The sequence below is a fragment of the Astatotilapia calliptera genome, chromosome 19 (genome assembly GCF_900246225.1).
Source record: "Astatotilapia calliptera chromosome 19, fAstCal1.2, whole genome shotgun sequence".
NCBI classification, from domain to species: domain Eukaryota; kingdom Metazoa; phylum Chordata; class Actinopteri; order Cichliformes; family Cichlidae; genus Astatotilapia; species Astatotilapia calliptera.
Genome location: NC_039320.1, coordinates 30,361,066 through 30,387,917, shown reverse-complemented (window position 1 = coordinate 30,387,917; position 26,852 = coordinate 30,361,066). Strand labels below are relative to the sequence as shown.

The 26,852-nt window shown below is 43.3% G+C and overlaps 1 protein-coding gene across 4 annotated transcripts in view; it reads right to left on the bottom strand.

The window, feature by feature from the left end:
• Positions 1-1,068: 1,068 nt before the first annotated feature.
• gabrr2a (gamma-aminobutyric acid type A receptor subunit rho2a) overlaps positions 1,069-26,852 on the bottom strand; it is a 70,980-nt gene continuing 45,196 nt past the window's right edge. For all 4 annotated transcript variants that reach the window (XM_026151958.1, XM_026151955.1, XM_026151956.1 and 1 more), the window contains 5 exons: positions 26,364-26,446; positions 18,412-18,552; positions 15,618-15,770; positions 8,819-9,027; positions 1,069-1,856 (listed from right to left, as the gene is read on the bottom strand). In XM_026151958.1, coding sequence (XP_026007743.1) covers positions 1,521-1,856; positions 8,819-9,027; positions 15,618-15,770; positions 18,412-18,552; positions 26,364-26,446 — 922 coding nt within the window. In that variant the 3' untranslated portion in view covers positions 1,069-1,520. The remainder of the gene's footprint in view (positions 1,857-8,818; positions 9,028-15,617; positions 15,771-18,411; positions 18,553-26,363; positions 26,447-26,852) is intronic.

The window sequence follows — 26,852 nt, the reverse complement described above, 5'->3', positions numbered from 1 at the left end:
GTCATGTCTTCTAAATAGTGCTGTCAGCGTTAATCTCGTTATTAACATTTATTAACACTGACAGCACTACTTCTAAACCTTACGTATGGAGGCAGGAGTTTGAACATTTAAAATCATTAGAACTAGCTGTATTTTCAACCACTTTGTATTTTTAACTTCCCACCACAGCCTGTGCACATGAAAAATTCTGGAACTTGCCTGTTTCCATCCAAATATTTTTTACATTTTAATTTTATTTAAAAGAGTGTAAAAAATTGTAAATAAGTCCTGCCAGACTGCGGCTTTCAGACTAAAGAAGTGTTAAAAATAGCAGCAGACATTATTGAAACAAACCCATTGCTACGCATATCCACATATTTCTCTGTCTTTTGAGAATTGATTGTTTTTTTTATGTGATTGTGTTGATCAATCACCAGCAAGATGCTAACAGCTGAGTTACTGTTGAGTTAGCCATTATATGATCAGCCCAACTTCTAATACTGACTAACAGACCTTTGATCTTTGTCATGTGTTACTAGTACGTTGAATTTTAGTTCAAGTGTCCTAGGTAAGTGAAATATCTCTGCAGTTATGGTTACATTACAAGAAACTTTGGTATACATAGTATTGTTCTCCACGGCATGAATCCTGAGTTTCTTGATTTCTTTTACAGAGAAAACTTTATGATTATGTATTATTTTCCACTAATGTTACTATATTGACATTCATCAGCTTCACTTTGTATTTAATCAATTTCTTTCATATTTTTAGAAGCCATTCTTCACAAAAACATTTGAGCTGTTCCCATATTTGTTTCTAGAACTCTATACAGCATATAATGAAAATGCTGAAACTGACAGCAGCAAAATAGAAGCAGGTATCCATGTTAAAGCAAAAGCACTTATTCGCCTTTAAGATGATGCGCATACTAACAGAGTAACCTCGGAGAACTCTTAATGTGTGTTCCTCAATCTTAGGTCAGAATATCATTTTAGCTGAAATAACTGTCTTACAAATATGATCAGAGTTCATTATTTATCTATCATATATATATGAAAATAACTGAGTCATGATTAACAATGCACCTCATTGTGACTTTCATTTTATGATTGTTAAAAATCAAAACAATAAATATAAATAAACAATCAATACCTCACGGCATAAATACAGACACTATACACTGTATCTTTATCTATACAATTAAAATACAAAATATACGGTTTCTTCATCATACCAGGAATAGCAGTAATTTGTACAAAGACCTTTTCAATAGCAGCTGACAACTGACAAAGCTAAAAGAGACGACAAGAATTAGCATCAGTGGTTTGGAACAGAATTTATATCTTTTGTTTTTTTTAACTGATTGACATCCCATAGTCACATTGGAAACATTTAAGACATGTTTTGCTCATGTCCTTCATTATAATGATTTAGCAGCACAACAGCACTCAGAATTAGTCCCTTGTCTCACTGATGTAGCATTCATACTATCTGTGTATGCTAATGTCCCCACTGGCCTCAGTCTTGACTGACAGTGTTGTTTAGCAGTATACTGACCAGTAGATAAGATTAAAGAAGATGTATGAACCAGGGAAAATCATTCGGGAGTATTTGTCAATGGCATGCGTGTTCTGGATGATGTTGAGGGCACGAAGGCTCTTCTTCTTCTTCGTTGTTGTGGACTCACTACTCACTGACAGGTGTACCACCATATGATCAGGTTTATCAGAAACCTCGTGCATGTCTGCCTGTACTTCCTCAGGTACTATGGGCTCTTCAGTGTAGCCAGCCAAACTATTGGTGTCAGCTTCACTGTAGGTGCCATCCAACATGGTCATGGTTCGTGTTTGGGAAATACCACAGGTACAGGGCAGTGACTGGCAGGGAAGAAATACAACTGAAGTCATTATTGCATGCAACATCACCACATATCAACAGTTCATCTTTGCTCCAGGACAGAGCAGCTGGAACACAGATTTTTTGAAGATCACTGCATGAATGATAGCTGTCTTGTAAATGTGCCAATCTTATTCATTTCAGCTACTGTTATCAGAAAGGATTGTGTTGTTCAAACTTCTGCTTTAAAAGCTCTCAGTACAGCACAGTGCCATTTGTTTAAATTCATCCAACCATCCATCCATCCATCCATCCATCCATCCATCCATCTTCTTCCACTTTATCTGGGGCTGGGTCGCGGGGGCAGCAGCCTAAGCAGATAAGCCCAGACCTCCCTCTCCCCAGCCACCTCCTCTAACTTATCCGGGAGAACACCAAGGCGTTCCCAGGCCAGCCGAGAGATATAATCTCTCCAGCGTGTCCTGGGTCTGCAGGAGGCATCCTTGTCAGATGCCCGAACCACCTCAGCTGGCTCCTTTCGATGTGGAGGAGCAGCAGCTGCTCTACTCTGAGCCCCTCCCGGTTGGCTGAACTTCTCACCCTATCTCTAAGGGAGAGGCCAGCCACCCTTCGGAGGAAACTCATTTCCGCCGCTTGTATCCACGATCTCGTTCTTTCGGTCATTACCCACAGCTCGTGGCCATAGGTGAGGGTACGGACATAGATCGACTGGTAAATTGAGACCTTCGCTTTTACACTCAGCTCTCTCTTCACTATGAAGGACCGGTGCAGCGTCCGCATCACTGCAGCCGCAGCATCAATCCATCTGTCGATCTTCGGCTCCCTTCTCCCATCACTTGCGAACAAGACCCCGAGATACTTGAACTCCTCCACTTGGGGCAGGAATTCATCCCCGACCCGGAGTGGGCACTCCACCCTTTTCCGTCTGAGAACCACGGCGCTGCTTCACACTCGACTGCAAACCGTTCCAGTGCAAGCTGGAGGCCATCACCCAATGAAGCCAACAGAACCACATCATCTGCAAAAAGCAGAGATGAGATTCTGAGGCCACCCAAGTGAAAGCCTTCCGCCACTTGGCTACGCCTAGAAATCCTGTCCATAAAAATTATGAACAGAATCGGTGACAAAGGGCAGCCCTGGCGGAACCCATCACCCACCGGGAATGAGTCTGACTTATTGCCGGCAATGCGAACCAAGCTCTTTCAAAGGTTGTATAGGGATCGAATGGCCCGTAGCAATGGGCCAGACACCCCATACTCCCGTAGCATCTCGTAGACACGGTTGAATGCCTTCTTCAAGTCCACAAAACACATGTAGACTGGTTGGGCAAACTCCCATGCGCCCTCAAGTATCCTTGAGAGGATAAAGAGCTCGTCCAGTGTTCTGCAACCAGGGCGAAAACTGCATTGTTCCTTTTGTATCTGAGGTTTGACTAGTGGACGAATTCTCCTTTCCAGCACCCTGGCATAGACTTTCCCAGGGAGGCTGAGGAGTGTGATTCCCCTGTAGTTGGAACACACCCTCCGGTCTCCCTTCTTAAAGATGGGGACCACCACCCCCGTCTGCCAGTCCAGGGGTACTGCCCCTGATCTCCACGCAACATTGTAGAGACGTGTCAATCAGGACAACCCTACAACGTCCAGAGCCTTCAGGAACTCGGGGTGGACCTTATCCACACCAGGGGCTCTGCCACCAAGGAGTTGTTTAACTGCCTCAGTGACCTCGCCCCCGGAAATTGGCGGGTCATTCCCCTCATCCCCAGACTCTGCTTCCTCCTCGGAAGACATGTCAGAGGGATTAAGGAGGTCCTCGAAGTATTCCTTCCACCGCGCGACAATTTTCTCAGTCGACGTCAGCAGCGCTTCGCCAGCACTATACACAGTGCAGGTAGAGCACCGCTTTCCCCTCCTGAGACACCTGACGGTTTGCCAGAATCTCTTCGAGGCAGTCCCAAAGTCTTTTTCGATGGCCTCTCCGAACTCCTCCCACACCCGAGTTTTTGCTTCAGCCACTGCCCAAGCCGCATTCCACTTGGCCTGTCGGTACCTGTCAGCTGCCTCCGAAGTCACACTGGCTAACCAAGCCTGATAGGACTCCTTCTTCAGCCTGGTGGCTCCCTTCACCTCTGGTGTCCACCATTTGGTTTGGGGGTTACCACCACGACAGGCACCAACCACTTTGCGGCCGCAGCTAAATGCAGCAGCTTCAATGAAGATGCTGAACATGGTCCATTTGGACTCAATGTCCCCAGTCTCCCTCGGAATGCTGTTGCAGCTCTGCCGGTGGTGTGCGTTGAAGATCTCACAGACTGGGGCCTCTGCTACAGTGGGGCAAAAAAGTATTTAGTCAGCCACCGATTGTGCAAGTTCCCCCACCTAAAATGATGACAGAGGTCAGTAATTTGCACCAGAGGTACACTTCAACTGTGAGAGACAGAATGTGAAAAAAAAATCCATGAATTCACATGGTAGGATTTGTAAAGAATTTATTCGTAAATCAGGGTGGAAAATAAGTATTTGGTCAATAACAAAAATACAACTCAATACTTTGTAACATAACCTTTGTTGGCAATAACAGAGGTCAAACGTTTACTATAGGTCTTTACCAGGTTTGCACACACAGTAGCTGGTATTTTGGCCCATTCCTCCATGCAGATCTTCTCGAGAGCAGTGATGTTTTGGGGCTGTCGCCGAGCAACACGGACTTTCAACTCCCGCCACAGATTTTCTATGGGGTTGAGGTCTGGAGACTGGCTAGGCCACTCCAGGACTTTCAAATGCTTCTTACGGAGCCACTCCTTTGTTGCCCGGGCGGTGTGTTTTGGATCATTGTCATGTTGGAAGACCCAGCCTCGTTTCATCTTCAAAGTTCTCACTGATGGAAGGAGGTTTTGGCTCAAAATCTCACGATACATGGCCCCATTCATTCTGTCCTTAACACGGATCAGTCGTCCTGTCCCCTTGGCAGAAAAACAGCCCCATAGCATGATGTTTCCACCCCCATGCTTCACAGTAGGTATGGTGTTCTTGGGATGCAACTCAGTATTCTTCTTCCTCCAAACACGACGAGTTGAGTTTATACCAAAAAGTTCTACTTTGGTTTCATCTGACCACATGACATTCTCCCAATCCTCTGCTGTATCATCCATGTGCTCTCTGGCAAACTTCAGACGGGCCTGGACATGCACTGGCTTCAGCAGCGGAACACGTCTGGCACTGCGGGATTTGATTCCCTGCCGTTGTAGTGTGTTACTGATGGTGACCTTTGTTACTTTGGTCCCAGCTCTCTGCAGGTCATTCACCAGGTCCCCCCGTGTGGTTCTGGGATCTTTGCTCACCGTTCTCATGATCATTTTGACCCCACGGGATGAGATCTTGCGTGGAGCCCCAGATCGAGGGAGATTATCAGTGGTCTTGTATGTCTTCCATTTTCTGATGATTGCTCCCACAGTTGATTTTTTCACACCAAGCTGCTTGCCTATTGTAGATTCACTCTTCCCAGTCTGGTGCAGGTCTACAATACTTTTCCTGGTGTCCTTCGAAAGCTCTTTGGTCTTGGCCATGGCGGAGTTTGGAGTCTGACTGTTTCAGGCTGTGGACAGGTGTCTTTTATACAGATGATGAGTTCAAACAGGTGCCATTCATACAGGTAACGAGTGGGGGACAGAAAAGCTTCTTACAGAAGACGTTACAGGTCTGTGAGAGCCAGAGATTTTCCTTGTTTGAGGTGACCAAATACTTATTTTCCACCCTGATTTACCAATAAATTCTTTACAAATCCTACCATGTGGATTCATGGATTTTTTTTTTCACATTCTGTCTCTCACAGTTGAAGTGTACCTCTGGTGCAAATTACTGACCTCTGTCATCATTTTAAGTGGGGGAACTTGCACAATCGGTGGCTGACTAAATACTTTTTTGCCCCACTGTATTACGCTTCCGGGCACCCAACACGTCCCTATATTATGAGATTGGAAAAATGAGGAAACACGAGAATTGTTCAGAATGAATTTACACATGTATGTTTGTTTTACTTAAATCGCTTTGGAAAGACTATCTAACGTCATTAGGTGCACACTGTAGGTGTTCGCAGCACACCCTCACTACGCGTTTAGGTGCACTGGGTCTGTCCAGCGTCCTCCCCTGCCACCTGATCCAAGTCACCACCAGGTGGTGATCAGTTGACAGCTCAGCCCCTCTCTTTACCTGAGTGTCCAGAACATATGGTCGCAGGTCTGGTGGAAAGATTACAAAATCGATCATCGACCTGCGGCCTACAGCATCCTGGTGCCATGTGCATTTATGGACACTCTTATGTTCGAACAAGGTGTTCAATTCAGTTTTATTAATATAGCGCCAATTCATAACAACAGTTGCCTCAAGGCACTTTGGTCTAATCTTAAAAGTAGAGATGTGTCTGTCTCCTGAGTTAACAGAAGGAGATAGAAAGAAAAATAAAGGAGAAGAGTGATAGAGAGAGAAAAGACACTAAAAATCTGCTCCATCACCTGCTGAAGAAAAAAAAGCAAAAAGAAAATAACAGAGTAGGGGAATCACAGCAACAACCAACCAACAAACCAGTAACAGTAAATAATAAATATTGAATGTTACTGAGCAGCATACAGGAGCCTGCAGGCTCCAGCAGGCAGACGGCTACGCCAGAGCAGACCAAGCCCCGGGCCCAGAGACCTGAGATCCAAGGGCCCTCCACACCCCGGGAGGTGCCCAACTGAGCCAGGGGGACCAGGCCCCACCAAGCAGCTGCTGGGAGTGAGCCAGTACTCACCCGAGAACCCAGCGCCAGACACAGAGAACCACGAATGCAATGGCAGGGAGTGTGGTGGGGGGAGAGATACTTTGGAAAAAGCTGCAATCACAGCACTGTAGGATGGTGACTCCTCCTCGGCTTAGTGATGCTCGTTCCCTTTCTAACATTAAAGACCTCCCTGACTCTGTTCCAACCAGCGTTTCTCCCTGTCCAAGATGTGTACATCCTCATCACTGGAAGACTGGCCTGTAGGTGTAAATAGACTGCGGAGTCCTGGGGCCCGTTCTTCGTACCTCGCTAAGTAGGTTAGCCGGATTAGATTGTTGACGATTTCGCGTGATCCTGGATCAGTCGGTTCCCCGAAGCTCATCCGGGACTTGCTGTCATAGCAACAGAGCCGTAAGCGTAAACCTGCTCCCGAGCAGGTTTACTTTATGTAAACAGGATTAGATCGCGGCCACGCAGGTATGTCCGCGTCATTCATACGAAAGCAACAGCGATATTCCACCACTGTTTCACCATAAATAAATAACATCAATGTAACTAAAGACAATGCAGCACCTGATCCATTTATTGATTTCACACAGGTCATTTCCTAAAAAAGGGAAATGTACTATTAACATTCTATTACATGTATGTGATTATTACAGATTTAATTCATATTTCAGAGTAGCAATTGTAAATTACTTCGTGTAATCAAGATGAGAGACCACGGCTATAAAAGCGAAGGTGGATTTGGGAAGTCTGTCGCAGCCATGTCCTGTCCGTATACGCGAGCCACCCATTGCGGAAGGTGCAAGATTGATAAGGAGAGTCCTCAGAATTCAGCGTATATTGCGGGACAGACAGGATCCTTTAGCTCAGCGCGACAGTGTGCTCATAGAGAGATATCGATTTTCCCGTGAGGGTATTATTTACTTAACCAACTTGTTGACGAGGGGGTGCAGGACCACCACCTGTCTTTTGTTGCTCTGCCCTTTTCTTGGTTGCTGTTATAAACAAACAGATTATTCCAGGGTCTCTTTCCAAGAGACTAAAAGCAATATAAGTGATAAATATTACCATTCTGTAGAATATTCTTATATTTCACTTTTACCTGTTCCCATGTTCTAGTGGGTCCTGTCGTGGCTCTAATGTGACAGAGGATAAAATATAACATATTATAATATAATGTAATATAATATTGGATAATATAGTGTAATATAATAAATCTACCCTACCGCCTACTGGTGTTGGCCAGAGGGGCCGATGGCGCGATATGGCAGCCTGGCTTCTGTCAGTCTGCCCCAGGGCAGCTGTGGCTACAACTGTAGCTGCCTCCCCCAGTGTGTGAATGTGAGAGTGACTGAATAGTGGCATTGTACAGCGCTTTGGGTGCCTTGAAAAGCGCTATATCAATCCACTCCATTATTATTGTTATTATTAAATTACTTACGAGTTTAATTTGTCAGCAACTTCCTGCCAGCCCTCGCTCCTTGCTTTTGCAGCCTTTGCAGTGTTCCCTTGCGTTCTGATTAAACTCTGAAACTCCTGAAATCCCTCACTCAAGAGTTCTTGCTCTGCTGCCGAAAAATACCGAGCCGAGCGCGCTCCGTCGACATTTTCGCCGACCAATCAGAGGGTTGCCGATCAATGTTTCTACTATCGATGCGTAGCCCCTTTTACGACACCCAGTGATGTCACATTACTGCGTCCAGCTGTAGTAATCGTCAACAGCAGGTGTGTTCGGGGAACCGGATTAGCGAGCTCACGGTTAGCGCGATGATTTGATCTTGGATGTGTCATTTGATCTTGGATGTAGTAAGCGACGTACGAAGAACGGGCCCCTGGCCTGACAAGATAGCTCTTCTGTGTTGTGCCATCCACCTAGCCAGGGTTCTTTGGTTTCCCTAAATGTATAATTCAACTGTTAAACATCATTCAGGGATGAGATCTCACAAATTTCACTAACTCTAACAAACTGCTGGCCACAAACACTCACTGTTTCTCTGTTCTTTATTTCTGTCTTTATTTCTTTGGCACTCTTGAGGTGTTGCTTGTAAAACAGAAACCCTGACAGATATTGTAGTAAGTGAAGTGACTCGGGAAGAGAGTCTGGAGGTTTTGCCATTTGATACAGCTGAAGGAGTTGAGGTGTGCCTTGTGAGTAGAATGAATTAACCTCTTTTTAGTTACATTACTTTCTCTTTTGATTTATCAGTGCAGTGAAACAAACCTGAGACCGCACTCTCTCTCTCATTTTGCGCTCTCGACGGTCCTGGACAGTGGACAGGTAGTTGACAGCAGCGTATTCCAACACAGACAAGAAGACAAAGACAAAGCTGACCCAGAGATAAATGTCCACAGCTTTGATGTAGGAGACCCTGGGCATGGAGGCATTCACTCCAGTAATGATGGTGGACATGGTCAACACTGTGGTGATGCCTGGACACAGGATACAAAGTTTTACTAAAGTAAACATGTTTGAATCTTAGCATGCATCTTTTTCATATTACATTGTAGACACTACAGCATAATTCTTTTTTATCTTCAGTCAGGGAGCTAATCTTATGTATAGCTAAAAGTGCAGGCGTAAAAGCATTACCCTGATTCAATACCATTGCCACGCAATGCATGTGACATGACAAGGCTGGATATTTGATTATATGCTGAAGATAATAAAATCATCATTTTAAATTAAATATAACTAGAAAATAATAAAAATACATCAGTGCGTTGTGGCCTTGTATAGTGTATTACCTACAATGATAGTAGGTGTTTTAACTTCATCGTAAATTTACAAGTGTGAGTTTTAGAAATTTGTTGGATCTCTCACAACCACTTGTAATTGCAAAACTATTAACAACTGAATTCTGTCATGGTCCTGGGTCTTTTGACCCAGCGTTTTAAGTTTGAGTTTATTTTGTTCATTAGGTTATCTAAGTTCATTTGGTTATTAGACTCCTTGTGTTTTCTTCCCCTGTATTTAAGTTTCCCCTCAACCTTCGTGTTTCATGCTGCGTGTCTTATGTTATCAAGTTTGTATTATCATGTCTGTCTCATGTTTCCTGCTTTATTTTGAAGGAGTCGTGTGTTCTTTGTTCATTGTATTTAGTTTCACTTCCCTTGTCCTGTCATTAGGCTCATGTCAGTCAGCTGTTCCTCCATGTGTTCCCACTTCCCCTAATCACCTGCTGTGTATTTAAGTCCTCTATTTTCAGTGTGTGATTGTCAGGTTGTCTGTTGTTCATGCCATGCTTCCAAGTTTCTTGTCTAGGTTTTTCTTATTGTTTGTTTAGATTCCCCAGTTTAGGTTTGTGTTAATTTTGCTTCAGTTTGCCTTGCCCTTTGTTTGTACCTTTTCTACCAGCCATATTAAACGGCTCGCCTTTTGTTAACATTTCAAGTTCTGTTCCCTGTTCCTTGGAGTCTGCGTTTTGGGTCCTTTTCTCAATTCATACAGTCTGCTCTCGCCAGACTGTGACAGAACGACCTGACCAGAATGGACCCAGCAGACATCTTTGAGGATTTTTGGGAGTTCAGCACTCGTGTGACCATTCTCCATGGACAGTGGAAAATCTATTCTGCGTGCAGACAGGAGAGTGAGAAGGAGTCAGTTAGAGTTCAGCTGCACCGGATTCTGTCTGCATACCCGGCTTACATGGAGGGATTGTCGGAGGATTTGCACGGCTTCATCCGCACCGTGTTGCCAAAGCAGCCCCCCAGCATGCAGACTGAATTACTCCAGCCCCTCTGTGACGCAGCCCTCCCTATGCCAGCTATAGGAGCTAAAGTTGGCGTGTTGAGTCTCCCGCCTGTCTCCATGTCCATGTCGCCACTGCAGCAGACAAGTGCTGCGTTTTCCTCACCTCAACCGGTGGCTGCTTCCAGCGCTACATTCATCTCAGCCGTAGCGGCGCCGGCCTCCACGACCACGGCTTCCAGGAGGAGGCGGCGTCCAGGTCGTCACCACGGCTCACAGCAACATGAGGTGGGTGATTGTATTCTGAATCCACGCGTTTTTTCTAAGGACAATATTGGAACAAACGCTGCCTTAAAGGTTCATGGGCATGTTTATGAAATGACTAAGACTGAAAAATCACCAGCCAAGTCTTCCACGGAATATCTTATCCCTCTGCACAATTACCTAGCATCCCAGTGTATTGATCATGCTATGAACTTTGCTTCTAAGAAGCCAAATTATAAGACTGTTTGCACTGGAAGTGCTAGCCATGAGGCTCAGCTAAGCTACTGTGGGACCGAGATCCAGGCCAGGTTGGGGCCAGGGGCTGAGTTGGAGTTTGTGCAGCCTTTTCCTGTGTCTGCTGGGGGGCCCGAGGAGCCCGTCCAGCCACCACCTGCGGCTGCCTCGCTGTCGCCTGGTCCAGCTTCTGCTTCAGCTTCTGCTTTGCCCGTCCAGCCTCATGCCACGTCAGCTGGAGGGCCCGAGGAGCCCGTCCAGTCTCATGCCACGTCAGCTGGGGGTTCAGGAGAACCGCACCAGCCTCATGCCACGTCAGCTGGAGGGCCCGAGGAGCCCGTCCAGTCTCATGCCACGTCAGCTGGGGGTTCAGGAGAACCGCACCAGCTTCACGCCACGTCAGCTGGAGGGTCCGAGGGGCCCGTTCAGTCACCAGCTGCTCCACCAGCAGCCTCATCCACGTTTGCAGCTGATGTGTCTTCATCCACACTAGCTGCGGCCTCCGTGTCTCCGTCCACGTCGTCGCCTGGTCCAGCTTCGTCAGAGTCTTCAGCCTCGCCTGGTCCAGCTTCGTCAGAGTCTTCAGCCTCGTCTGGTCCAGCTTCGTCAGAGTCTTCAGCCTCGTCGGGTCCGGCCTCAGAGTCTTCAGCCTTGCCTGGTCCGGCCTCAGAGTCTTCAGCCTTGCCTGGTCCAGCCTCTGCCTCTGCTACGCCTGGTCCTGCCTCTGCTGCGTCTGGCCCTGCCTCGCCTCAGCCAGAGGTCTCCGCACCTGCTGGCCCTGCCTCGCCTGGTCCTGTTGTGCCAGCTGGAGGTTCAGCCAAGCGCGCCCAGCATCCTTCCACGCCATCGCCTGCAGCGCCGCCACCTGCGGCTTCCACGCCGTCGCCTGCAGCGCCATTATCTGTGCCTGCCACGCCTCAGCCTTGTCTCCTTCCACCTGCCAAGCCACGTCCAAGTCCAGCACGGCTGTTTCCGGAGCCTGTCAGGACAGCCTGTCGACGGAAACCAACCAAACCATCCAAGGATTATCGTCCACGCCGTCGACCACCCGCCAAGCCACCCGACAGGTCTCGTCCATGTTGCCGCCGGCCACGAGCCAAGCCACCCGAGTGTGGCCAGCCATGCTTGCTTCGCCACTGCCACCTTCCACATGGCCGGCCCCCTGAACCCTTGAACTATGGACTACTGTGCCATCGGCCTCCAGGTCGGCCACCTGAACTACTGTGCCATGAACTCCTTTTCTGCCAAGATCATGGTCGCCCTCCTGAAACAGGGTCTCGGACTCTTAAGCCCTTGTGTTTGGACTGAGTGCTTCGGTTTCTTTGTTTTGTTTCTGGCCCTCCATCCTGGACCCCCACCGCCCGCCCTGGGTGGGTTGTATTGATTTTGTTTCATGTTTGTTTTCTTGCTGCTTCTTTTCTTTGTTCATGGTTTTGGGCGTCTGGAATCCGCCCTTGAAGGGGGGGCTCTGTCATGATCCTGGGTCTTTTGACCCAGCGTTTTAAGTTTGAGTTTATTTTGTTCATTAGGTTATCTAAGTTCATTTGGTTATTAGACTCCTTGTGTTTTCTTCCCCTGTATTTAAGTTTCCCCTCAACCTTCGTGTTTCATGCTGCGTGTCTTATGTTATCAAGTTTGTATTATCATGTCTGTCTCATGTTTCCTGCTTTATTTTGAAGGAGTCGTGTGTTCTTTGTACATTGTATTTAGTTTCACTTCCCTTGTTCTGTCATTAGGCTCATGTCAGTCAGCTGTTCCTCCATGTGTTCCCACTTCCCCTAATCACCTGCTGTGTATTTAAGTCCTCTATTTTCAGTGTGTGATTGTCAGGTCGTCTGTTGTTCATGCCATGCTTCCAAGTTTCTTGTCTAGGTTTTTCTTATTGTTTGTTTAGATTCCCCAGTTTAGGTTTGTGTTAATTTTGCTTCAGTTTGCCTTGCCCTTTGTTTGTACCTTTTCTATCAGCCATATTAAACGGCTCGCCTTTTGTTAACATTTCAAGTTCTGTTCCCTGTTCCTTGGAGTCTGCGTTTTGGGTCCTTTTCTCAATTCATACAGTCTGCTCTCGCCAGACTGTGACAGAATTCAATTTAATTAAATTTATATAGTGCCAAATCACAATAACACTTCCCTCAAAACACTTTATATTGTAAGGTAAAGACCCTATAATAATAAAAAGAAAACAGAGAATCCCCAACAATTATATGACCCCATAAATCAGAGACAAAGTCTGAGAATTCGGACAGAACCTCAGCCTAGGTGGATGATGGGTAACAACAAATAAGACTGGTTGTTTGATTTTTCCAGCTGGGGTGGACAAGGCTAAGTGTCAGGCTTTTGAATGAATTAAAATTCTGTCTAGGTCTTTGGTTGATTAATCAACTGGTGTGGAATAATGTGCAAACACACATTATTACTCAAGGATGTCAAGGACTAACTAAACATCTGAAGCAGTGAGCAAGACAGTGCAGGAGAGACGAGTGAAGTGGCCATGCTGCTAGCGAGTTTTTAATTAAATTGGCTACGCAGATAAGCTACACAAAAACACCAGTGTGTGTTGTAACAGGAAGAGATACTCTACTGCAAGAGAGAGAGCCAACCTGAATGTCATTTCATTTTTCTAATACCTCCATTTTTTACAGCAGGATGAGTCCAGATGTCTTTAAAGGACCAATGTGTTACAGGTGATCACATGCAAAGTATGAGCAATTTTCTGTATAATCGCATTAAACTATGAATCATTGCTTTTCATTTGTTTAAAATGAACCAATGTTATCTACATTTGGTCTGCCAAGCATACTGTGAAGTCACAGTAGTTTCTCCTACATGCTTGGAATGTGAGGAATTGAGTTCGGCAACCTCAGATCCAACACAGTGCTCGCCTCATTTCACTTCAGTGATAGGCTTGCAATTGTTTCATGTTTTCCTGGTTTTAAAAAGACCAAAACTAGTAGTGTGTTAGTTCATCTCTCAAAAGGACCATCTGTGGCTTAAAGACCTTATCATGTTCATTCCGACTGATGGTATCAATCTTTAACAGCTCCATATTTATAGAATTGAAAAATGCTTCTTAAAACAGCTTGACCATGCACAGTTCTTGCTGGGTCGTGTCTGGATTTTTTCCATCTTGTTTTTCATTTGAAGTTATAATATCAGTACATTTGGTTCTGTTGGCCACAGAACCAAATGAAATGGTGCATACAGCAGTCGCTGACATTGTTTGTGTGGCATGGGGACATTTCTTAAAGATTAACAAGTAGCAAGAGGACATGACTGGGAATTTGGAAATTCTTTTTATAAATTAAGAGAATATTAGAAGATGAAGACGTCAATTATAGATAACTGATAAATGTACAGCCTATTCAAAATGAGTATATATTTTGTCTTTTTAAGTCCTTTGTTAAACAGGTCTTTAAAGATTAATTTAAGTGAAACATTATTAACATTTAATTTATTATAAGGGAATCAAATCCATAATAGGCTTAGTTTAAATGTCATGTAAAGTTAATAAAAAGGTTATTCTCTAGTCCATTTTATTAAAAATCATTTTGTTTGAGAAGCTCATTAATGTAGGGAGTCCAGTAGAATGACTCCATTAATGAAGTGAGGAGGTGGGGAGCATGTACACTAGAAAATTGGGTGGCTGCAGAATTTTGGCTAGAACCATATAATTTTAGACACTGGTACATTTTTGCACTTTTCCAGCTGTGTACCAAAACCTATTCAGTTTACAGTTATGGGATGAAAAATTGGTTACATTTAGCTTTTAACTGAGAGGTGAGACGCCCCCCCCCCCCCCCCAATTCTGGAGGCTTAAATGTTATCAAACAACTGACTGAGAAAGTCTTTAAGCAGGTAAAAGGTCTGGAATTGTTCAAAAGTTGTGTTAGCATTCCAAAGGTGTTTATTTGAACACACAGCATGTATTCAAAGCAGCCAATGCAGGTTAAACTGGTCATTGTTGGCAATATTAGCTGAAGAGCTAAAATAAAATTCTGTAGGTAAATCCATTGAATGACAGTAAGTGCGGGTTAAAACGTCTTGATGCATGCTCAATCATCCAGGTAAGTAAATCTCCAAAAGTTGATTCTGCTCATCTGGACGTAGCGTTTTCAGCGGGAGAAACGTTTCCCCAATTAGATTTGGGGAAACCTGCAGTCAGCTGAGACTGAAGAAGTCACCTGGATGATGACGAAACGTTTCTCCCACTGAAAACGCTACGTCCAGATGAACAGAATCAACTTTTGGAGACAGTAAGTGAGCTGTTTTTCAATTTAATAGGAGGTAGAGAACCAACCTTTCTGCTTTATGTGTTACTTTTTTTTTTTTTTAACATACTTGTCAGGTACTCTTAAAAGAATTCTCAAAGGAAAAGACACCAGAATTAGCTACCTGTTAATTTCATCTGCATAGACTGCCCAAGGACTGCCTGAGCAACTTTCAAATTTAAATTGCTGCTGTAAATTATTAAATGCACAAAGCAGAAAGAAGAAAAAAACAGACCTTCAAACAGTCATGTAAAAACATCTCCACCAACTGAATTTAATAAGAGCGATAAGCTGAGCCATAAGAGAAGTAAGGGGGAAAGCAGATGCCTGCGTGACAAGTACAGCAACAGCCCCAATACAGAAAATAATTCAAAAGAAAAGTAAGCGTGGTATAGCGTGGGAGGCTTGTGTGATGACACATGTATGTGTGTATTCCCAGTTGGTGGAGCTATGTCACAACGAGCTTTCATCATTCCACAGAGACAGATTTTCCTCAGGCATGCAGAGCCTCTTCAAAGAACATTTGATATGAGTTTCTTTTCTTTTTTCTCTCTTTTTCTTTTTACCCAAGGAGACTCTGGCTGGCACAGCCCGGCGGTCAATCCAGAATGACACCCATGAAAGCATCACCATGAGTGTGGCGGGAAAGTACGTCTGCAGCAGGAAGAAGAAGATGTGCCGTCTCAATGTGAAGTTGATGTAGAGACGATTGTACCAGCCTGAAAACACAACAAGAGACCTTCTCAGAGTGGTAAAACAGTCAGAGCTTTCCTTACCTGAAATGTCAAGATTTTGCATGAGGTGTCAAATGTGTAGGTGTAAGATGTAAGAAGTGAAGAATTCTGCTTCTTATTTCCTCTAAAGTACTGCAACAAAATGTATGACTTTTGCCCTCTAACTTAATAACATAAAAACTGCCTGGTGACAGATAGAAACAAAAAGCAGCCTAACCAAATATTTTTCTTCTTCGAGAAAACAGCTGGAAGATCCACAGGGCCTTCCTCGATTATAAACCACTGGTTATCCGCAAGAAACATCTGATAAAACCCACGCACTGGCTTAAAAACTCATGAAATGAAATCAGTGCTTAACTAAGTGCTTAACCAGTGTAAAGACTTTCAGACAGATGTAATATGTAATGTTTGAATGCTCGTTATTTGTGCAGCAAAATTTAGAATGTTCAGCAGCAAAAGACATTTATAAAGATGAGTCTCCTGGGTTTCTGAGAAAGGTATTTTTCAAATAATAAAGTGATGCTTTTAAAATCACACCCTCTGGGTGGCTCTTGCCAGCTATTTCAAATTCTTCAATCCGTATTTGGTGAGTTGAACTTTATTGTAGTTAAACAATTTCTATACCTTTTTTTTTTTTAAATCCAGAAATACTATCACTAACATTTCTGCCTTGAAAAAGAATGCAGAACTTCAGAGTTTATGCTGGGGATAGGTTGTAGATAGGTTGTATCAAGAAAGGTGGGATAGAGACAGATTGAAGTCCCCCTGACTTACCTCTCATCACCTCAGAGACAGGACGAAAAGGCTTAACATCCAGTCAGAGTTTCTTTGTGTGGTTTAGTAAATCATCCTTATTCTTAAGTTTGAGCAGTGATCTTGTAATGGTAAATGGCCTGCATTTGTATAGCGCTTTTCTAGTCCATAGGACCCCAAAGCACTTTACACTACATTCAGTCATTCACACACAGGTGATGGCAAGCTACATTGTAGCCACAGCTGCCCTGGGGCGCACTGACAGAGGCGAGGCTGCCGGACACAGGCGCCACCGGGCCCTCTGACCACCACCAGTAGGCAAACATGGGGTTAGTATCTTGCCCAAGGATATTTGATGTGCAGCCAGGATGCAGCCTGGGATCGAACCACCGACCTTCTGATTAGTGGCTAACCTGCTCTGCCACCTGAGCTACAGCCACGTGATCAAGCTTCGACCTTGGCAAGTATTTTAAAGTTGAACAAATATAACAAATAAGCCAATACAACCTATGAAATGATTCCAAGACAGGTCTAACTGAGAGGCTGTGTAGAAACAGCCTTAGGAGGTGTGTGTGTGTGTGTGTGTGTGTGTGTGTGTGTGTGTGTGTGTGTGTGTGTGTGTTTTGCAGGATGGGGAGGAGCCACCAAAGAATGTCTGATTTTTATAATGTATAATTTAATAAAAATAAGTTCTATTAAGAAAAAGTGAGTATTCCTCTATATTTGAATTGTGTTAAGATGGATGTACATATGAGAATGTATTAATGACAAATCTACCTGAAGTAGAATTACCTGAAACAAATGAAACATTAAGATATTGTATCCATAGCTGACTGAAGGTTCAAATGCTGTGTAATTATTAAAAGTATATTAAGTATTACATGGAAAAGAAAAAATGCAATGAAGTGATTTCAATGACTTGTGATTGCTATTATTATTTGATTCTGCTTTTGCTTTGCTCCTGCTAAATTGTTTCAATTTGATATCCTGTAATTAAAGTCATTTTTAATCGTTTGTGAAACAGTAAAGGTATATTTCTGAGTATTAATCCTTTTGGTATAAATAGGTCTTACAGGTTACTCTAGCCCTTTGAAAGTAACAGAACTTTGAGGTCTACTGTCCAGGCCCCAAAATTTAACCCAGTGCACCAATTTAGAGGGTATCTGCCATAACAGGTATCACTGGTAAGATACCGGGCCTGCAAGGCTATTCAGACACTCGTTTATGCTTTTCATCATCTCATTAATTTCCGAAGTATCAAGAAGAATTGCTATACTAAACAAAGCAAACGTCCACTCACTGGAAAATAAACGGAACCATCTCAGACAGGATGTAACATCAACATGAGAGGTGAAAGACAGTTGTTTACTCGTGCTTACTGAGACCTGGCTTAGCAGGGCTAACCATATGCTTATTTAGATAAGCATGAAATAAAGAAACATAAAAACATGAAGATATGATAATAATTTGTACTCCATGTAGTGGTCCAGACTTGGTATTGGTCCCACCAGATTGACAGTTGTATTTGACTTGTTATTACCGGCTAATTCCATGATGTCTTTCTACCTCTGTAAACTTAAAGTTGTTGTTTCTACTTTTCATTATTTACTGTTATAAATGATTTCATTTTCAATGAGTTTAACTTAGGCTCAGTTTGACTATTTGAGGATTTCAGATTCTTTAAAAACCTCCCCCTTAAAACCATGCTAGCATAGCAGCCAATATAAAAGGTCCGAATTTATCCTAAGGGTGGAATTAAAGGAAAGGTTATATGTTGACTGTACCCAGTAAGTAAGTGCAAGCCTGTATAGATACACAAAAACATAATTTAAAAAGCATCAAGAACTTATGATTTTTTGTTAAGTGTTTATACCTGTGCTGCTATAGAAGGCCAAGCGAGATGTGGTATGAAACTTCTGAATAAGAAACTGTGATAAGGAGATACGATCATCAATGCTGAGGGACTCATCTCCGCTCTTCCAGTACAGCATCAAGTCTTCATCTGTGTAAGCATCTGTAAAACACCATGCAGTAATAAGCTTAGACTTGGCCAGTAGAACTTTTAACCATTTCTTTACATTAAGAAAAAAAAAGAAAAACAAAACAAAACAGAGGAGCAACCTAAATCAAAAGTAAAGAAACTGCAACTTAAAACTGTCAGAAGAATATATATTAGTATGTACATAACATGAAAAAACTACTCATACCACATATGAGTAGTACCAACCATTTGATTAGTAGATGATCTGCTCTATAGCCTGAGCTATAGCAACCTTAGTAAGGGATTGTATTTATTGTATTATTAAGGCAGTGCTGGACAGGATTTATAAATATTATGCCAAGCACTGTCTCTTCAGCAAATGTAAAATGTACCACTGAAAAAAGAGCCAGTTTGAAGTGGTACTCAAGAAATTTACTACACAATGCAACTGTCTTCTGTTGCAATTCCTTAACTGTCTTTTGTTGAGATTTTGAAGCTTCGCATAGTTCACAGATAAATTTAAAACATGAGAGGATGTAATGTATAGAGACACTAGTGTGTGCTGGCTTTCCTAGCAGCCTTTTTGATGCCTTTAAAAATAAAGGAATGAACAGGCTGAAGGTGCAGTGTACCTGGGTACTAAGGTGCCCAGGTACACAGGTAGCTCTATCTCTGGATAGTAAGAAGAGTATTGCAGAAATAACAGGGAAAATTATGTTTTTTATGCACAGAGCCACAGTTACTTGAACCCTTGGATCCTAAAATCAAGACATCCACTGGATGGCATTTACTTGGCCTAGTTTGATTGCACTTTCAGGGATTTCTGACAACATTTTTTTGTATTAAATATAATTAATTTGCTGTTGCTGAAGTTATATAATGAGAAATGGCAGTTTGTGGGATTTTTCCTGTTTTCATTGTCCTGTTTGTGGTAATGCAAATCTACTACTGGTCCTGGTCCTGTCCTGTCACCATCCTCAATCTGGGGCCTAGTAGACGGAGGAGACATCTGGAAAAAAAAGCAGGGTAAGAGGAGTGGCCTGCGCTTCTTCATTAATGCCCATTCACTCGCCAACGAAACAGACTCAAACAGACTCAAACAGACTCAGCCAATAGCTTCGGTCGAGGATGCAGGATTGACAGCTGCGTGGTGATTGGCGGAAAACAACACCGACTGGCAGTGGAGCTAGAGGGGTGTTTATTGTTGGCCACAGAGGTCCCTAACCCTAACCAGCATCCAGACTGATGGTGAAACAACTAGTAACTTAGTGTTCCAACTTTCAGAAGAAGGAACTGGTTTCACAGATAGAGATCGACGAGGTGCAACACAAATGATATGGCAAGGGGGAGCCAGGTGGGAGATATCATCACCCCCACCCAAGATTGGGCACCAAGTATGAAGTAGTGACCTGAAAGATAGGATCATGGCAAAGCTGGAAAGCTGGACCGTACGAAGCCGGTTACCAAGATTGCATGAAGTACCCTCTGAAGATCTACTAGAAGATGTGAATGCAGCACTATGTACAATCCCTACTGCAACCATCATCGAGACTAATCAGCTGATCTACACAACAGCAGCATTAATCAGTGAGATGCTTGGCTATAAGATGAAAAGCCAGAAGGAACAGTACCCTACATTGAGAAGGAGATTAGAAGCCAAGATCAAGTTAGCACAGAGGGAAGTTGGCCAACTATCGGCGTTACAGAAAGGTGTGATGAAGAAGGTGCCGAAGAAGTACAGCAAGCAGTCCATACCTGAGGCCTTGGAAACTGCCAAGCAAAGACTCACAGCCTTGGCCAACTACTTAAAGAGGTATACCAGAGAAATAGAGGGCAGGAGAACAAACCAGCTGTACTCCACCAAACCATCCAAGGTGTACTCTCAATGGCAGGGGAAGAATATGAGAACAGCACCACCAAGGCTGGAGACAGAGTAATACTGGAACAGCATAAGTCAGAGGGATGCAACCTACAATGGCAATGCTCAGTGGCTAGTGGATCTAAGAGCAGACCACCGCAAACTCCCTGAACAGGGTCCAGTAAGCATTACAGTGGCAAACATCTAGCTGCTGGACAGCAACAGGCCATGACATGATTCATGCCTACTGGCTGAAGAAGCTGATTGCACTCCATGAGCATCTGGCAGCAAAAATGAACAGGCTCCTAAGGGATGAAACACAGAGAATGGCCCGACAGTCCTGATCCCCAATACCAGAGGCGTAAAACACCAGCTCCTGGTATATGGAGCAGTCACCTGAGACTGCAAGACTAGGCTGGCCAACCTGTGCACTGCCTGGATTGACTACAAGGCCTATGACTTGATGCCCCACACATGGATCCTGGAATGCCTAGAACTATACAAGATTAACAGGATCCTAAGAGTCTTCATCAGGAACTCAGTGGGGATGTGGTGAACAGCACTAGAAGCCAACTTCAAACCAATAGCCGAAGTCACCATCAAGTGCGGGATCTACCAAGGAGTTGCCCATTCCCCACTGCTGTTCTTCACAGGTCTGAACCCGACTACAAAATAGAGCAGTTGTCAGCCACCTCCTCTACATCGATGAAATCAAGCTGTATGCCAGGAGTGAACGAGACATCGATTCACTGATCCACACCACGAAGATATACAGCAACGATATCAGAATGTCAGTTGGACGGTAGTCAGAACTGAAGGATCGCACTACCGGGAGACAACATTGCAGACATTGAGGACAGCTACAAGTATTTGGAAATCCCACAAGCAAATGGAATCAGGAAGAGGCCACTTGGAAAGCTGCAACCACCAAGTACCTGCAGTACAAAAGGTCAGGCAAGTCCTGAAGAGTCAGCGGAATGGTAGGATCAAGATCCGGGGTGTCAACACCTTGTAGGTGTTGACAGGAGATAGAAATCAAGAACAAGGAAGACAAGGAAGCTCTTGACCATGTATGGAAGGTTTAACCTCAAATCCAGCACCCTGAGACTGTACGGTAAATGGAAGGAAGGAGGCTGGAGACTAATGAAACTTAGTCTCCAGTAAGTTCAATAAGGAAAATCTATGGTCTCACATCTGTCTGCTCCCAGGTGTTGCCGGCCAAATCCAAGCTTTATCACTCCCCCTTTTCCATACTTTTAAGCTGTTTGTGTGATCACTGGTCTAGTCAAATCATTTTCTCCAGGCCAATTAGCATTCATGTCACTTACTTTAAATTTCACTGCGCATCTATCATTCTATCAAGAATGACAAAGAAGTCGAATCAGTACTTCAACTTTTACTGGAGTATTTGTAAAAACTAGCATCTGTACTTCTACTTAAGTACACAATGTCTTTACTTTTGCCACCTCTGCTGATGGATCGTGAATGGATGGTCTGTCAGTTTTATACAATCTGTGGTTTACTTTTTGTCTTTACTTTTACCACCTCTTGGGGTGGGCCGTGATGCCTGGGTTGTGTTGTCCAGTGCCCCACTTGGGCTTCGGATTTGTTCGCAGTCCCCCGGCTTCTGTGGTGTTCTGGGACCTTCTCTCTGGGTGCCATTACTATGTCCAGGGACTGGGATATGCTGGATGACTTACACTAGATCTCCATGGTGGCTCTGGAAACTGGTGCAGACTTTCATGCATGTTTGTCACACAGCATGTTGTTGAGTTGTTTGTACAGCATAAGTTACCACACTACCTGGTATTTATCTAAGCTAGCGTACACAATGTTTTTAGGGGTGTGCTTATCTTATGTAGATTACGGGTATAACCTCACAAACCTTACACACACACACACACACACACACACACACACACACACACACACACACACACACACACACACACACACACACACACACACACACACAAAGAGGTTAGAGGAAAAAAATGATGCAGGAGTAATGGTGTTTCAAAATAATACAGACTGTCAGATGCCTCAACCTGTAGTTGATGGTAAATATGACATGTGTGCCTAGTAGCACAGCTCACCCTTAAATTCTCTTCTGAGAAAAATGTATGCTATGACTTTTAAGAATATTGCCTGAGGGAGGTGTGAATAATATAAATTGAAACAAATTAAATTACCAACACAATACCGTGTGGAACTCCAAAATGAACCTTACTGTATGAGGAAGATTTCTCCATTTAGCTGAACAAATTGGAGCATACTGGAATAATATCATTCAAACTACTGTAGCGCAATACCTTTAATACCTCCAGCATGTTCTAGTTGCATTTTTGTCCCACCGAGCACAGTATCTCAAAGCAACACAGGTCAGCTAATCACAGTCTGTTCATAAATCAAATTCTATTAGAACTCATAATACAAATTATTGACTTATTTTTAAGTGATTATTTTCCCCACACGGCACCACTGCAACTGATCTTACACCAAATCCTACTTTCCTTCCCTATGGCCTCAGTTCTGGTAACCTAGGAATGACTGTTCTCTGTAATTATCTGCCAAATGACAGTTCAGTGTACCAAGCCTTCTTGTAATTTCAGGGTGTGGTGCTCCATTGTTCTACTGGGAAATGTCAGTGCTCACGTCAGCAATGACAGTGCAACCTTGGGGGGTGTGATTGGCACTGTTCTGGTCCAATCTGAACCAGAGAGGTGTGTTGTTGTTGGAATTCTTTGACAGCCACAGTTTGTCCACATTCAAGCATAAGAGTGTCTGTAAGTGCACTCGGCACCATAATGGCATAGGCCAGTCTTTCTCAAATGGTGGTATGCGTACCACTAGTGGTACTTGGGCTCTCTCTGGTGGTACGTGGGAAATCTCCATTTTTTTTACTATTAAATAGTAAAAAGGTCACAGCCAGACTACAGAGTGCTGGCAGGCTCGTTTCCCTGGGCCTTAAAACTGCAAAGGTGCCATGGTGCTGTCACGCTGACGGTAAAAACACTGCCCTTTTCTGCGGTGCCGCGATCCCAGCCACCATCAATGAGTCGGAGGCTCCCGGGAGAATCGGTAGGGGTGCGGGAGATACCGTCAGTGAGTCAGGATGCGATCCACTTCTTCTGCGAGAGGGCGTTAATCCTTCACACCCAGCTGGCGAGGCCACCTCGCACCAGCAACTATCGGAGAAAGACGTGAGTGAACAGGAATCCGCCGTCATCTACTCCTAGCAAGGACAGTGTGCTCTCCATGAGCTCGAGAGTGGCACCATCACCCAGGCCCGAGAGAGAGAGGAGTTTCACGGCCTGCTCTATGTGAGAAAGGGAGTAGCACCGCAGTAGCGATGTACTGAGCGCGGTGTATTTTCCTTGGCTGGAGAGATCCCAGAGGAGGGTCATCACATGGCGGGTGGACAGCGGATCCAGCAAGGCCACCACATTTTGTGTCGTTGGCTGAAACACCACGACGAGCAAACTGAGCAAACTGAGTTTCGACGTACACAAACTATGAAGGAGGGTCGTGAAGCCAAAAATCCGGCAGCTTAACCGCCACAGCAAAAATTAAAATGTACAGCTCTGCTATCACTTCCAACATAAATGAAGACAGAAAACTAAACAGCAAAAGCGTTTGCAGGGTTACTGAAGTTGGGCTAGCCGGTATATAATGATGTGGCTAGCTACACAGCTATAGTTAGCATAACATAAACACAGTGAAGCTGGAGGATGAACGCTAACCTATTTTCCACTCGATAAAAGTTAACGTGAAGGTTCCCGATGGTAGGGACAAATGCAATTGCATGTCGGGATGATTTAAATGGACCAAACTTCAGTCAGGAGAACAACTGAGATAATCCATCCACAATACAAGGTTAGTCATTAATATACTGCTGCATGGGCTGGGCTGTAGTTACATTGTAAGGTTTTACAATGAATAGAGCTTTAAAGTGAATAGTGATGATTAAAACCAAGAGAGGATGACAGTGATCACCAACTTTTTTTAGGGGCTTGTTCTAAATAATTAGAACAAAATTCAAAACATTAAAACATGTTAAAAACACAACAGCCTTAATAAATGTAGAATAGTTTGGACATGGAAGCAGGGTTCATATGTCATCACTTAAAGATTGCATATCCCACCTGCTGTGAATGTTTTAATGCAGTACAGTTGTTATTATTATCACTTTTCACATCCTGTTTATGACAGTTAAAATGAATAACATTCATATAAGAAATAAAATTGCCTTGGGTAAACAGTATGTGGTGTTAAATAGGCCTATACTACTGTACTTTAATGTGGGTCATAAGGGTGGTACTTTAAGAGCCATATATTTTATAAGGTGGTACTCATTGTGAAAAGTTTGAGAACCACTGGCATAGGTCGTTATGGAGAATCTTTCCATTAGTCTAACTTTATATCCAGGAGAACCAATGTTCCACATCCTGGTTGTGGAGCACTGAATCAGCTGTTTATCCACTTGTGGTTGTGTGCAGGTGTATAGGATGTCTTGATGCATGCTCAATCATCCAAGTAAGTAAATCCCAAAAAGTTGATTCTGTTCATCTGGACGTAGCGTTTTCAGTGGGAGAAACGTTTCATCACTCCTCCAAGTGACTTCTTCAGTCTCAGCTGACTGCAGGTTTCCCCAATCTTATAAACAGTACATTTGCATAATGACTGAAACCAGCCCACTGAAGGAACAATGTGAATGGTACTCATGGCCAATGATCAATGGGCTTTGATCAGTGGTTTTTGATCAATGTTCATGACAATTTGCATGTTAATGATCAAGGACCTGACCTCACAGCTCAATTGTTAGCATAAAGTCAGTAACATTTTTTTAAACGGCAACTTCAAATGTAGCATTTCTATGAGGTCAACAAATATACATACATACAAACTGTTTGTGTGCAGTTTGTTGCACACTGAGTCTGCTAGCTTCTTAATGGTCCAAGGAGAGAAAAGAGTACGAGCGAGTACGAGCTAATCCATACATAGAAAAATGAGGCTGACAGGACAGGAGAGGAAGAAGAGAGGTGATATTTAAAGGTAAGGACTGCACAGTAGGAATTTGATAAGCTGAAAAAATAAAGGAAGCATATGATGTGAAGTTATGTCTTTTGATATTTTTGATATACTGAAAAGTCTTGCTAAACAAATTGAGGTGTTTAACGATTTTGTGTTATTTAAAAGGTTGCAAAAACACTCTGAAGTTTAATTTGCCATATTGGAATGGATTTAAAGTGAAGAAAATTGTGTTAGACTGGTGCACAGTGGCTATGGGTTGCATAATGGGGAGCAGACATTAATTTGAATTTAAGTATATGATGCTTAGATGAATTCAGTGAATGTGGTTCACCAACTTTATGTAGTTTTGCTACATAAAGTTGGTATTAGCATGGCAGCTGATCACAGCCTGTACACCAAGAAAAGTTTTGATTCTTTTCCTCAGACTGAGGTAACAGAAAATAGAGCTACTTTTAAAAATTCACCCTTTTTTTTACTCTGCTTGCTTGCTGAGTATATTACATTACATTAATATAGCACGAGGTTCAGTTGGCTTTACATAAAAAACAGCTGGGGCAAATGTTTTCAAAAAGATCTACTTTTACTTTCTTCTGAGCACATTTCAGAGTCTGTTTCTTTGCTTTTTACTTTTGACTTTTACTTGAGTAAAGAATTTGAATCAGTACTTCAACTTTTACTGGAGTACTTTGTAACCCTGTCTGCACTTTTGCCACCTCTGCTGATGCATCAAGATGATGGTCTGTCAGTTTTATACTGGTTTAACTGCAATTCTCCTAACATGTATGGAGAAAAGTTCAAATATAGAGGAACTGTTACAAAAAACAAAACAAAGAAATAGCAGAGTACATGGTAGACAATACAATTTAAAAAGAAGATAATATATTGATATTTACTAATAATAATGAAATACTTGATATGTGCACCATTTTATCATCAGATGAAATTTACTTACAACTCTCCAGCTCCAGTGAACAGGTTTGAGAATCCAGAGGAAAGCGACTGAAGTCCATGTTACAGGCTGCTGTTACTGTTACTCTGTGAGCAAACAATGCACCAATAGAGGGACACAGTGAGAGTAGTGCACACTGTAAATTCACATGTGACAAAATGAAGAATATCAATTTATCAGAAGACAAGTGGAAAAGACCCTCACAGTGACACGGTCAGAACCAGGATTAGAGTTTGGTTGTCATCACAGCATATTTCATATTTCTGTGGAATGAATTATAATACAGATATAATTTGTGCCCCTTCATGTACCACATCATTAGCTGGGTTGGACCTCTTCAGAAATATCTTAATTCTATGTTGCATAAATTCTACAAGGTGCTGGAAACATTGCAGACTTTTGGTCCACATATTGACATGATTACATTTGTCAGCTATATATCCATGATATCCATTCCATCACATGCTCTATTGAATTGAGATGAGGTGACTA